This window comes from Gallus gallus, chromosome 10 (assembly GCF_016699485.2).
Source record: "Gallus gallus isolate bGalGal1 chromosome 10, bGalGal1.mat.broiler.GRCg7b, whole genome shotgun sequence".
Taxonomy (NCBI): Eukaryota; Metazoa; Chordata; class Aves; order Galliformes; family Phasianidae; genus Gallus; species Gallus gallus.
This window is the reverse complement of record NC_052541.1, coordinates 4013024-4026275: the sequence shown is the minus strand read 5'-3', so window position 1 is coordinate 4026275 and position 13252 is coordinate 4013024. Positions and strand designations below refer to the sequence as shown.

The 13252-nt window shown below is 36.6% G+C and overlaps 1 protein-coding gene across 11 annotated transcripts in view; it reads right to left on the bottom strand.

Moving 5' to 3' along the window:
- HERC1 (HECT and RLD domain containing E3 ubiquitin protein ligase family member 1) overlaps nt 1–13252 on the bottom strand; it is a 95646-nt gene that overhangs the window by 24532 nt on the left and 57862 nt on the right. For 8 of the 11 annotated variants that reach the window (XM_040706775.2, XM_040706778.2, XM_040706784.2 and 5 more), the window contains 12 exons: nt 12499–13019; nt 10850–11625; nt 9521–9719; nt 8430–8590; nt 6774–6890; nt 6331–6562; nt 5103–5227; nt 4631–4851; nt 3195–3463; nt 2690–2742; nt 1313–1513; nt 548–722 (listed from right to left, as the gene is read on the bottom strand). In XM_040706775.2, coding sequence (XP_040562709.1) covers nt 548–722; nt 1313–1513; nt 2690–2742; nt 3195–3463; nt 4631–4851; nt 5103–5227; nt 6331–6562; nt 6774–6890; nt 8430–8590; nt 9521–9719; nt 10850–11625; nt 12499–13019 — 3050 coding nt within the window. The remainder of the gene's footprint in view (nt 1–547; nt 723–1312; nt 1514–2689; nt 2743–3194; nt 3464–4630; nt 4852–5102; nt 5228–6330; nt 6563–6773; nt 6891–8429; nt 8591–9520; nt 9720–10849; nt 11626–12498; nt 13020–13252) is intronic. The other 3 variants (XM_040706780.2, XM_040706781.2, XM_040706782.2) reach the window with 3 other exon arrangements.

Genomic DNA, 13252 nt, shown 5'->3' with positions numbered 1-13252 from the left:
AGAGACAGAAAAAAAGCTGTAGCCTCCCTCCACTCCTTTAAAATTAAGGGTGAAGATATATATATATGTTTTATAGTCTTGTCGTAACAAAAAAAAAACCCTTAAGTTTAGCTCGTAGATGAAGTTATATGGGTAATTCATGTTCAGAATTATGGTATGGCAACATGCATGTCAGATTTCTGTGACTTCTTCACATCCTCATATACCATCAAATCCTGCACTATGTCTTCTTTCCTGCAATGTTTACCCTTTGTTACTAATAGTTCTCTTGAACAAAAGCCAATTGGCAGACAAAGAATCATTACATTTTGAGTGGCTGACTTTACTGGAGTCTGCTCTGAATGTAAGACACAGAAGTCTCTTTCATAAAGTTTGAAGATAGGGTTCAAAGGGACAAAATCATCAAAAGTTTCTCTATTAATAATATGAATTAAGTATATAAAATGAACATCTCTTTCCCAAATGAATTGTAAAAGTGCACCCACACCAAACATTACTACATAACTAAATTCAAATGAAAAATAGCGTAGCTAAGAATGCCACAAACCTGACAGACAAAAGTGAGAGTGCTCTCATAACCATAGTTCTTGCAAGGAGGACTTGTGCAGCAGCTGTCACTCTTCTTAAGGCCATAACACGGTCATGTGGATTTACTAGGGCAGCTGCTTGTTCTCCTAAGGTTATCCTGCCAGAAGAGCTTTTTTCTATAGAGCCGTGACAACCTTGGAAATAACAATTTGTGTTAGTGTTTAAAGAGCAAAAAAACATCATACAGTAATAAGCATAGTTTTTTTTTTTAAAGCTTTAGTTTTCAGCATATCAGAAATACATAAAGTGATGATGACTGAGCAGAAAATACACTTCTAAATTCTACATTACTTAATTATTTCTTATTTTCAAAGCTTGACAGGTAACAATTTGACAGTACTGACGTTAACGCTAATTCCTCTGCTTCCCTTGCCCATTTAAAGGGGTCTACAACGATAAATACAGATCCTCCATTTCAGTATGATGACCAGTAAATCTCCAATTAAATCCATGAATCCTTGAGTTGTGACAAAACATGCTACTACCATTCACTGTAAAACTTTGGTCACAGTTTTGTTAGTAAGCCAAAGCTTCAAGTCTGTCAACAAAAATGCCACGCATACCTCACTGACTTTTATAATAAAATGAAAATTAAGAATTTGTATTTGTTTCCTTATGAAACAGGAAAGCAGGAAAGACTGTCAAAATATTTCTGCATCACTCATATAAAATCACATCAGAGGGGATGTACTTGTTCTGTGAATTAAATTTGTATCAAATTTACCTATTTGCATCAATGTTTCTTCCATGCTGTTGGTGGCTGTCACCATTGCAACTGATGCACCTAGAGGGTCGCTGTCAGGGAACTGCACAGGTTCAGGTACAATACGTCGATCATTCAGCCCAAGAGGTCCAGCCAGTAATTCAAACTCCTCTTCTCCTGTCAGCTTTTCATCTTCATCTACATCTAACATATCCCAGTCTTCTAGAATTGGACAAATACAATTAAATGTAGCTACAAAATCTGAAAGCAGTAAATAATGTTAGCTAATTTTTAAAAATATCAACACGGGGAATAAAATATGAATTGCAGTCTGCAACTTAGTAGCCTTGACTCTCATCTTCAGGTTGTGCCAATGGCAACATTTAAGTGAATTAGAATAACAGACCCCCACCCCCCCCTTTTGCCTCTCCATTAAATCTGGACTTTATTACTATCATGCAAATTTCATGGAAGATTCTCTGAGGCATCAATCTAGCTGTTTTTTAAAACACAGAAACAAGAGGTCAGTCTATCTAACAAAAAGACAACAAGAACTGTGGACATACGGTAATGCTTTAAATCATGACAGCAGATACATATTCTAAGGGACTGAACAGTAAAGATAGATACTGGAGTCTTCTGTTCATATTTATCAAAAAGTATGTGCAAGTTCTTAGGTCATTACTATACTATCCAGGCCTTTGTTTTTCCTTCCCATACCCCAGTTCACACCCCCATCCCATAACTGTAGTTAAATTATGTACTCCATTACTCCATTGACTTCCCAAACATTTACACAGACATCAATTTAGATTTACTCCTCTCCCCCTCCCTCACTCACTCTCAATAGAGTACAATCTCAACAGCTTTCATCTGCTGGAAAAAAACCAAAAAACTTGCCATTCAGTTTGGGACCACTCACATTTAAATCTACACGTGTGGCAACCCACAGGACTGTGATCGTACAAGCTACAAAAAGGCCCACATTCAAAGTATCACCTGAGAAAGATTTTTTACAGTCACTAGAAATAATTTGTTCCAGTGTGAAAGAAATTATTGAGACACTCTCAGCTAATAAAAAGGTGGAAGAATAAAGCCTCAGGCCAAAATTTCCTGAGGCTAACTTATGCTAATTAACCTCTCCTAAAAACGCAGCTGAAGAAATGTATCAACCTGCAACAGCTCATTCACCAAACTTAATTACAAGACAGCAGGTGAAATACAAGGGAAAAATGTGACTGATTTATTTCCATCTGAACTTAAAAACAACAATGAAAGCACTAAATCTAGTCTAAAGATATCACTATCAAGTAGTTTCATTACATGTTTATTTGCATTTATGGAGAAAGAAAAAGCACCTTAGAAGTATTCAGTATCTTCAAAAATTGGAAAACCTACCTTCATAGACACTGTCTTGTTTACCTATTAAATCAGGAGCCTGGCCTTTGTACCTATAAGAAAAAAAGAATGAAAAAAAGCAATTAAATGGCTTCAATCATTTATATATACATGCATACCAATTTTAAACTTGGCTTACTGTAAGGTTACTTTACTGTTATGTCAATATATATATATATATATGACTTCTGGAAATAGCAAGAGAAATTAATAATGTATTTTGCAGTATGAATGTGGAAAAGGTCCATAAAAACAATGGCATATCCAGAAAAAAAGTTTTTCAAGATCAACAACAGGAAGCAAGTTTCCAAGAAATAATTCCTTTTTCTATTAAAAAATCAATGAAGACAAACATAGATTTCAAGCTTCAGTTAAAATTAAGACAATAGTTCTACTATAAATTTGTATTTCTTCATTTAATTTCTTAAAGTTCATACACTACTTGACACTTTTAAGTTCTTTTTTTCCTTCACATACAGTGTTCCACTGCCTTTTATTTCTGTACCTTTCGGAAGTTGATGTTTTGGATTTACTCTTCAGGGCTAAGTACTTCTCTCTGCAGACACCACACAATAAATAGTAAGGATTTCCACTTCCACATTCCCCACCAAACCATCCATCCACATAGGAACCATTGCTACGATAGCCCTGACGGTTGGCACTGCGCCCGCAGCCTGGATGGTTTCTTTTCATGTGTTGATTGAAGCTGACAACGCTGGATTCACACAGTTCACAAACCACTACTTCTTCTCTGTCTTCAGATTCACAAACATGCTGTGTAATAAGACACTCACGTTACTTACAGAGAAAAACATCTTCATGCTAGGTATAAAAAATATGCCAATATTGTTAAGTGGATGTTTCTGCCCATTTCTACTACACAAAGGAGAATGTGTATGGTAATCTTGCACAAGGGCAAAGCAGAAATAGAGAACCAGATCATCTCAGAAGAGGAAGAACACTGGGACATAAATTTTAAATTTTCCTATTACATTTCAGATTTGACTAAAAAAAAAACTTGATAGTAGCATTTTTCACACACAACTTTGTCCATTTACATTTAATACTGTGTTTAAATTATCTTGTTCTTCTCAGAACATGAATGAGACTAGATTATTAAAGAAGAAAGAATCCACTGTTTCCAGACAATCAGCCTTTACATTTACTGTGCAAAAGAATAAGTTGTGTCAATACACTCCGTTATGTGGTCTGAATTTAAGAGTTCAATTCTTTTAGAATTACTCTTATGTCCTAAGTACTTTCATCAAGATGCTCCAGTGAAGCAAACTCTCTGAAGATTACACATGCATACTGCATCTTGCTTCCAGATCAGAATCAAGTAATGTTATAATTAGAAGATGAACGCCTAGTCTTGTAGGTTGGTCATCAACTTGAGATGGATAAACCAAAGATAAATAAACTACAGTTAATATATTTCTCTTCCATCTCAAAAGTACTTTGAGTGGGCTACAACAATTGAATGAGGACCATCTATAAATCCTTTTCAGATGCTGACATACACACGACATGACTAAATTAAGAGGGCAAAACTGATTTAAGTGCAAAGTATGTTGCTACAAATGAGATTTATTATTACTATTGTTATTACTATTATTTTAAATAAAACAGAATTTCACTGCCAAACAATCTGGCCTAACTTGCTTTTTAAGTACTATCATCAAGACAAATACACAAGTTCTGTTGTCATCTTTCAGGCAAGAGGGCAGGAAAACTATGTACATGAAGCATAGAGTAAGAAACACAAGAAAGCACTATTCTTAAGCTAATGGTGAAGCTACAGAACACAAGATTTTAGCACTGCTGGCTTTTAGTAAGATATTTTAAATTGAAATATAAACTTATGCATGTTACTTTAAATTAAGAAATACAAACATGCAAAAAGCAGTAAGTTAAAGCAGCCCCCGCTGCAGTCACACACACCCAGGTAGGCCAATCCAATACCTCTGGGATCCACATTCCCAGAATATCATTATCACTAGCCAGGTCTTGACCAAACATAGCTTCCATTGCTTCATCATCAAGGTCAATTTCCAACTCCTCATCCAAGTTGAAGTCATAAAGAGCCCCTGGATCTTGCTGCAAAGATATGCCTTCTCTTCGACTCTGATTTCTGTGGGCCTGTACAGAGCGGTATAATCCCGCTCAAGTGAAAAACAAAACAGTACTTTTATTTTACATGCAATAAGCATAAATCCACTTTCAGCTGTGTATTTCCTTGTTTTTAAATTCAGATAAGCATGATTTTCTCATTAACCACATAAAACATTTAATCTAAAGATACACTGATACACATATGCAAAGGAGACTCATGTAACTTTCATGCTAGGTACCAATACCCATCCTCTTCATTTACTGGACAAACAAAAACCTGGAAGTCTTTTAGAACACTTACCAGCACGTGCTAGCAGTGTTCGGGCAGCTAAATCAAATTTGTGTCTTCTTGTTACAGATGACCGACTTCTGGATGGAGGTCCACTTGCAGAAGCTGCATTATCCACATGATCCATATTATCAGGGCTACAAGAATTTGTAATCAACAGGTAAATCAAAAACAGTTTTAAATAGCTGCATACAGTAGCTAGGGAAAATATATTAGGGTCGTATTTTGCGGAGGATTCCACTCATTCACAGACGAAAAAAGAGATTTTGGAATTCAAGATTTTTTTTTCCTCTACAGCACATATCTACTGTTCTTTAGACCATGAGATTCCCTTTAAGAAGTGAGATGCAGCAGTGCTTCCATACCGCCCAAACTTTCCAGAAACACTGGAAGAACACTCATTTTATGCTGTGCTAACTTAGGTTTCTTTATTTCTTTTTTAAAGAAATAAAATAAACACTTCTGCCCCTGCATCAGTAATTCCCTCAACAAGTGAGTAACACTTGTTAGATTACCTTTCCCACTTGAAATCTGTGAGTTCTCTGTGAAATAGCATTTTACCCAAGACAATTAAGAAAACCTATACATGAATAGCTCATTAGGATCAAGGAACCTGAACAAAAGCATTCTCAAAATACACATCACAATTCTCACCCCCCTTGTTAGCAAAAAGCTGGTATGACCTGCAGCAGGTATCACTTAACAATTGAACAACTGTTTCTAGGATTAAAGTATTAAGTAAAATCTTTCTTTCTAGATTAATATATAGTTTATATCTAAGGTGGTGAATAAGGCCGAGAATGTAAATCTCAGTTCAATTCTCTGGACAAAACAAGAATTTATTTAGAAGGAAAAATGTAGGAAGGTAAGCGTTCAGTAACATAATGAAAAAAAAACCCAACAAACTACCAAACAAAAAAACCACTCTCCAATGAATTCCTGCTTTATTACTACTTATCTCACTAGTAAAAATGCAAGCTCTCTGCCTCCATTTTCTTTGTTTGCTCTTACTCTTTTTTTGAAGGAAGGATGCCCAATTACATTCTTCTCTAGTTGTGTGCACACAAAGCACAGGAAAGTAAACACATAGTGTGGATCTAATTTCATTGCATTTTTGCTTTTACTAATGTAACAAAATTCAGAAATGGCATCACAGTGTTTCCCATCAGTAACAATGAACATATCAGACTTCCAATTTCAGCAAGAGATTTCAAGGTATTGGAGGAAAACTACATTTTACCTTTCACTAAAGCCTTCTTCCATTTCAGCAGCATCAGCTGAAGGGATGTCACCTGGTGACTGCAAATAACAATGATCACCAGATTTTCCACCACTTCCAGAGACTATTGCCCCGTGTCGTGCATCTGCAGTCACATCTGGCTGGGGTTCTTCATCATCTTCATTTCCAGGGTGCTCTATCATCCACATAGCAAGCACTGTGATGTTCTGCGCATCTGCTTCTCCTCTGGCACCTGGAAGCATTAAGGTCACTCTTTAAAACTGCATTATACTGTGTATATAATATATATAGCATATATACTAATTATATTACAACAGTGATGGTGAAAAATCCATTTTTTCTCCCAAATACTTACAGAATTCAAAAACTGAAGTATGAAACCATTTTTTCCAGTGTAATACTTATCTATTTTTTCAGTTTAAATTGATATCGCTATTGATTACCTGTGGCTTCCATGGCTTTTGCAATCTGCCTGAGGGAGAATCCCATTTCTAACAGTGGAACAGCGATGGCAGGAGGAGGCGGAGATGTTGAAAGTCGGCTGCTTGGATCGGACAAAGCTTAAAGACAGAAAAAAAAATAGGTCTTCCTTTAGTTTTTTCCACTTTAGCAAATCTCATTCTGATTTGGCAAAGATTTGTTAGCTTCAGATAAGGGAGCAATTGCCTTAACAACTTTCCTCGCTGTTACTTTTCAACATAAGGTAAGATACAATGAACTCAGACAGTGTTTATTCTATTTAGTCACATTTATATTATGTCGGCCTCCGTTCAATCATATAGGACACTCAGAATATTTAAGGAACAATTTCTTTTGAAATATTTCTAAGGAGCCTGTTTCCATTTCAAATTCTATCAAATTATCTATCTGATTTATATGTAGGTAGACTAGATGAAAGTTACCCTTGCCTGAAACATTAAGATTCCAAAACGTTTTGAGATCACATAAGCACCCATTCCTCTTAAGACCCAGAGAGAGATCTTTACTAAGCTGCTGGCATATATCCAAAAATCTCTTTGCAGATTATGAGTATTACTTCTGTCCAAAGTGACCCAAAAGTCTCTAAAAATATTAATTACTATTCAAAAAGTTTCACTGAAAACAGTTTCCTCTCATCAACAAAGACACAAAATATACTGACAAACACCGCTGTAAACACTGTATATAATGATCAAGAAGCAAGTCACCTCATCAAAAAATGAGAGATGAAAACTGAGCAGACAAGTTGCTGTGCTACAAGTGAAACAGCAGAAAGAGACAAACTAAAGCACAGACGTAAGAGAAAGAATAAAAGGACAGACTGTTTCTCAACACTAAAAGAAATGTGAAGAATATACTTTAACTCAGTCTATTGTATTCATTTAAATATATGTAGGTTACTCTGAAAGTAATGACTCCCCATTTATTTCCATGGAAACTTATGACAAATACAAAGGGCACAATAAAATTTGCATGGTCATCTGGAACATGGTTTTCTCCCATGCCACTGTCACCACTGAAATGCACCACCTACTGCCTCACTGTGCTCACATCGACTGTTTGGTGTCCACAAAGGTTTAGCAAGTGTTGATGAAGTGTCAATGGGAGACGATTTTTTCTGCATGGAGAAATTCAATTCCACACCTTTGCTTCATACCCACTTCCGAAGTCAGACACCAGTAGGTCAGACTGCATCACAACAAAATGAAGTGGAATATTGGTGGAAAGGTTTAACCTCTACTGCCATGCCACCAACTTCCACCTCTGACGTCATGGACAAATATAATAAAATTATGTTTCTACTTTCAGAAGGCATTACTTTCAGAGTAGCCCTTGTAAAATACATACATATGCTTTGGATCACAAGACAGATCTTTAGAGGTCTGAGATTCTCACTCAACAATTTGCTCAATTCCCTTGTTACCCCACTCTGTATGCATACTGGAATGGAACAGATTTCTGTGGAGGCAAAGTGCAAGCAGTAGTACAGTCCTACCTATGAAGAGAAGCCTCTCATTACCATTACAAATCCAGGGAGTCTCAAAAATGTCTTAAACGATACAGCACTTGTGTGAGTTTACAGCTGTCCATATTTCTGTCTGTATTGACTGTAAGTATACCTGTACGATTCGTAGGCCTTGCAGACTGGGAATCAGGAGAAGTCAAACTTTGTCTCCTCCCAACTTCATCTGAAGGAGATGTTGGTAAAGAAGATATTGGAGGAGTCTGAGCACGTCGTGCTGGCAGTACAGTTGTAGTAGGATAACTGGAGAACATTTGCCTTAAAAAAAAAAAAAAAAGTATATACTTACATGAAAGAAAGCAACCTGAATAAGATTTGACACAAGAAATACATCAAATTAGAGCACAACTTGCCAAGTGCACCTTACAGCAACTGAATTTTGCAAGGGTAAGGAGAAATACTACATATATTTAGGGGAGTAGGAGAGGAACCCTGCAGGAACAACTCATTTCACTTTTTTGCCTGGATAGTTAAATTCCCAGACATGCACCTAAAAATACCTCCTAGACCAAGGGCAGTCCAAGGAGAAGTAAACTCACTTCCCTATTTCTACAATACATACTGAGCTTGGCCTGACTAATCATTCCTTGTAAGGCATTTTACTTTTGCTGTCCTGGTGATATGACCTTGTTCTGGCTTTCATCAAACTGCATCTGTGAAGCCTCTGAGAACAGAGGTCAGACATGTCAACAAAAGTAATAAACTTGCAATAGGACTATATTCAGAGTAAAGCAGATTTTCCTCCACATCTCAAACAACCTCTCCAAATTAACTTATCTTCATCTTACTTCCATTTCAGTATACGAGGGTAGGATGAAACAACAGGACTGTGGAGTTGCTTGCAAACTAAGATCTATTCTAGTCTGAACATCAACTATTTAACCACTAATTAAAAAGCAGAAACATCACTGACTTGTATTTTAAACTGTATCAAATAAAAATGAGAACTGAATGAGAACAGAAGAAAGGTAATTTCCTCCTGCTCAGAAGAACTTAGATGCTATACATACATATATATAGTACATATAAAAAGCTTAGCAGCTTTCTAGTTTTAGAAATGCATGTTCTCAAAGTAAAGAAACAAACTGAACTCTGTATTTTGTGGAAGCAGCTCTTAACAACATTAATGTTTTCAAAACCTCAGAGCGCCAAAGACATACATGATATGTAAGTAAGAAAACATTTTACCTAAGAAGACTGAGAGGCATAACACCAGGAGATTCAGAAGCAGGAACAGTTTCAGTATCAGTTACTGGAGTAGTAGCTGTGGTAGTATCCTCCAGAGAGCTACTCATGAAAGAAGTTGTGCTGGAAGCAGAAGGGCTGGTTGTAACTGGTGTTTGGGCTTGCTGAGACTGATCACCTTCTTCCACTTGCTGGTCTACTTCTGCAACAGAAAACAGACAGTACAGAAACATTAATGAAACTTAGTACAGGAAAGCTAAACTTTCAAAACAAACAAACAAACAAAAAAAACTTGTGGCTGAACTTTAAAAAAAAAAAATCTCCCCTAATAAAGAGGTGTGCAGAAACTCTAATAACACAAATACCTCTGCCAATAACTCATGGACTTAAGTAAACAAATTGGTCTCTTGTTGTCATACTGATAACAAGGTGAAGAGTGAGTAAAACCTTCTAGATCTTCAGAGAAACCATTTACTTGGTTAGAGATTAGACCATATGATACCTATTGTTGTAACATTTAGAATTACTATGTTAGGCAAAAGGACCGATCAATTACAAAGCTGTTTTTAACTTACCAGCTTAAGTAATAGATTTCTGAAGGGTTTTTTAGTTGATTTCTAAGAAATACATAAGACGGTAAAGAAGCAAACAGCACAGGGATTACCTTTCATATCTTCGATAATTATAAAAAACACTTTAGATAATTAGATATTAAAAAATACTTTAGATATTTTCCTTTTTAAATCATTTCCCCAAAGACTCAGCCTGTCATATACATCTTTTTTTTTTTTTAAGATGAACAGGAATGATATGCATTCTCTCCTCAAGTTCTGCTCGAAGAGTGCCAAATACCTCAGGAAAATAAATAAACAAAACAAAACCCAAAACTGATTCACAAATTCTCATGAAGAGAAAGAAAGTGAACAAACTCTCAACATCAGCTGTTAATGTGACTGTATGCAACCATTTTTTATGACAGTGAACTTTGCAATCCTTGTGTGATAAACGAATTCTTCCAACAAATATATACAAAACTGCTCGTTTTTCAAAAGCATAAAGAAAAATTGGCAAGACCTACATTTCTGATATACTGATTTGTATTTGCTTTTTATTAAAATAAGGAACTGGAGAAAGGCAGAAAAACCAACCAGTGCTATATCTAAAAAGTATTTTAAAATCTCTGTAAAATTGCTCTGTCCAATTAAAATTCCTCCAAAGTACAGCCACTACAAAATTACAAGATTATGTCATTTGTATCACTGTTGTTTCTAACCACTTAAATACAAATACAGAGTAGTTCAGTACTGTACATGAATAATTTTGAAAACGTACCTTGTTTAAGCCTGCCACCAAACTGATCCTCCAGCAATCCATGAACCACTAACTTGTAGATCATGGCTTGTGCTCTCTCCAAATCTGCCAGTCCTAGCGCTCTTTTAATAGGTGAGCGCATGACTGCTCGCTTCACCATGTGTCGCATCAGGAACTGCAGGGCAGCACGCATTTCCACATCCTCATGAACAACTGGAGAACTCGCACAGTCAGAGTTGTGACCATTTTCTGCCAGGACTTTTGGTATTAACAGCAGTTCAGCATATTTACTACAACTAAGAAGAACACTAAGCGACTTCATAGCACCAAGATAAAGATAAGACAGCTGTACGGCTCTGATTTCTGACTGAACTATGTCATGATTTCTTGGAGAATGTTCATGATTCTTTTTTCTTCCTTCAGCAGGCTGGTGTTGGGATTCCATCCCTAGTGCTGATGGTTCTAGGGAAAAGGAAGCGATTTCATTTTCTGATTTAGAGCTTGCAGTGCTGTGTGCTTTGTTATCATCGGCACTTAGTGCTGATCGTGTATCTGGTCCAGCATCACCCTCCACTTTCTGGTCCGTTTCCCCTTTATCTTCAGATTCATGTCTGTGTTTTTTCTCATGTCTCTTGGTGCTTTGTTTTCCCATATCTTCATGGATACCAGTCAGATAGGTAAGGTCCAGCAACACAGTAGCTGTCAGCCCACGAAATCTTGCAACATCAAAAGGCAGTGGTTCACAGGGCTCCAGATTATACAATGGAGTATCACTAGGCGACCAAAAAGTTGGGAAGCTTTAATAAAGATCAGAATGACACAGGAAAAAGCAAGTGAGGGAGAGACAGGAGGAAAGTACAGGAAATAATGTAGGCTAAGTAAGATGTAAAATACATTTAATGAAATAAATGAACCAATTCTAAAAATTAAATGTAAACGGGGGAAAATGAGGTTATGATCAGAAAATGGGGAGATATGATATCAGAGCAAAGGCAACAAAAGCATGCACAGGTTTTCAAAAACAACCATTAAAATCCAGAAGCATCACAGCAGCTATCAAGTAGTGCTGACAGAGAATTCTTCTGTATTATTTCAAAATATAAATCAGGTTCCTAAGATAAATTACCGTATGCCAAACTGTACTGTCACATCTAAGCTAAATTTGTGAACAGGAATAAAAGCTTAGATATAAAAAACTGATTTTTTCTTGAGCATTAACTAAAAGTTTTGATTGATTGCACACTGATTGCACACTTCTGTTCAAATTATTGGAAGGAGCACACAACTGATAGCCTGTGATAATTCTGTCTCTGTTTATGTCAAGACATTTTTAAAAACAAGCAACGTTAATTACGAATTTGGGAAAACTGGCAGGCTGGTCCCATTCCAACTCTGAAACCTAGAGCCCAAAACTAAGAATTCTAGTGATGCCAATCAATTCTAAGCTATTAAAATATATTTGACATACCAACCATTTTATTACTTGATAACGCTGAAATTCAATCCATATTTGTTTGTTCTGAAAATGCAATTTTGGCTGCATTATTTTAAAGTTAAAGGTTAAAACGACTGATCAATGACTCTAATGTAAGATGTACATTACTTCTGAAGACTTCTGAACACAAAACACAACTAGATTTTGAAAAGTGTAGGAAATGAGCATACTGTACCTGATAGTAATCTCTGCTTCATCCCACTGGACCTTAGCAGACGTACTGCCTTCCTTCACTACTCCAAGTAAAGTGGCATGACGTCCAGTTTGCTTGTGTACACATCGACCTCCAACTCTAAGTCCAGCATCAACTCCACCAATTACTGCTAAAACAGGCCACACCTCCACGCACAGCATCTTCAGCTGCAATTCTGAAAGGTCTGCCAGACCATGCCTATTATGCTTGCCCTTCTCCTCCTCCTTATTTTCTTTCTCCTCTCTCACCTCATTCTCTTCTCGACTTTGAATTGAGCGACTTTTCTTCAGCTTTTGACCTGCTTCTTTAAGACATGTTTTGATTTTATTCAGTCTTTCCATCATTTTCTTATTGATGCAGTGTGTCCAGCGGTCTGTGCGATGAAGGATACGAATGAGTTGGATGGTGGCTTCTGCCAGCACTGCAGCAACAGGACTACAGATGGGGTCACCAGGTAGCAAATCTCTCGGCGTACCACGCATCTGCATATCACAGATTTTCACCTAAGTGTTTAAAGAGAGCAGTTTAAAAGTCACCTTCTTAATCTGCACAGGAGCTTACTTTAAAACAAGAAACTCTTTATGAATAGAAAAAATGAATAACATTATCTTTTTTTTCTTTTCATTGAGGTACCCTAGGAATTTCATCTTGATACTGCACTCCTATAAACTCAAAGCTACCAAAATTCCAACAGTTAGCACTTTCCAACATAAGACTCACATCTCAGAATATCCAG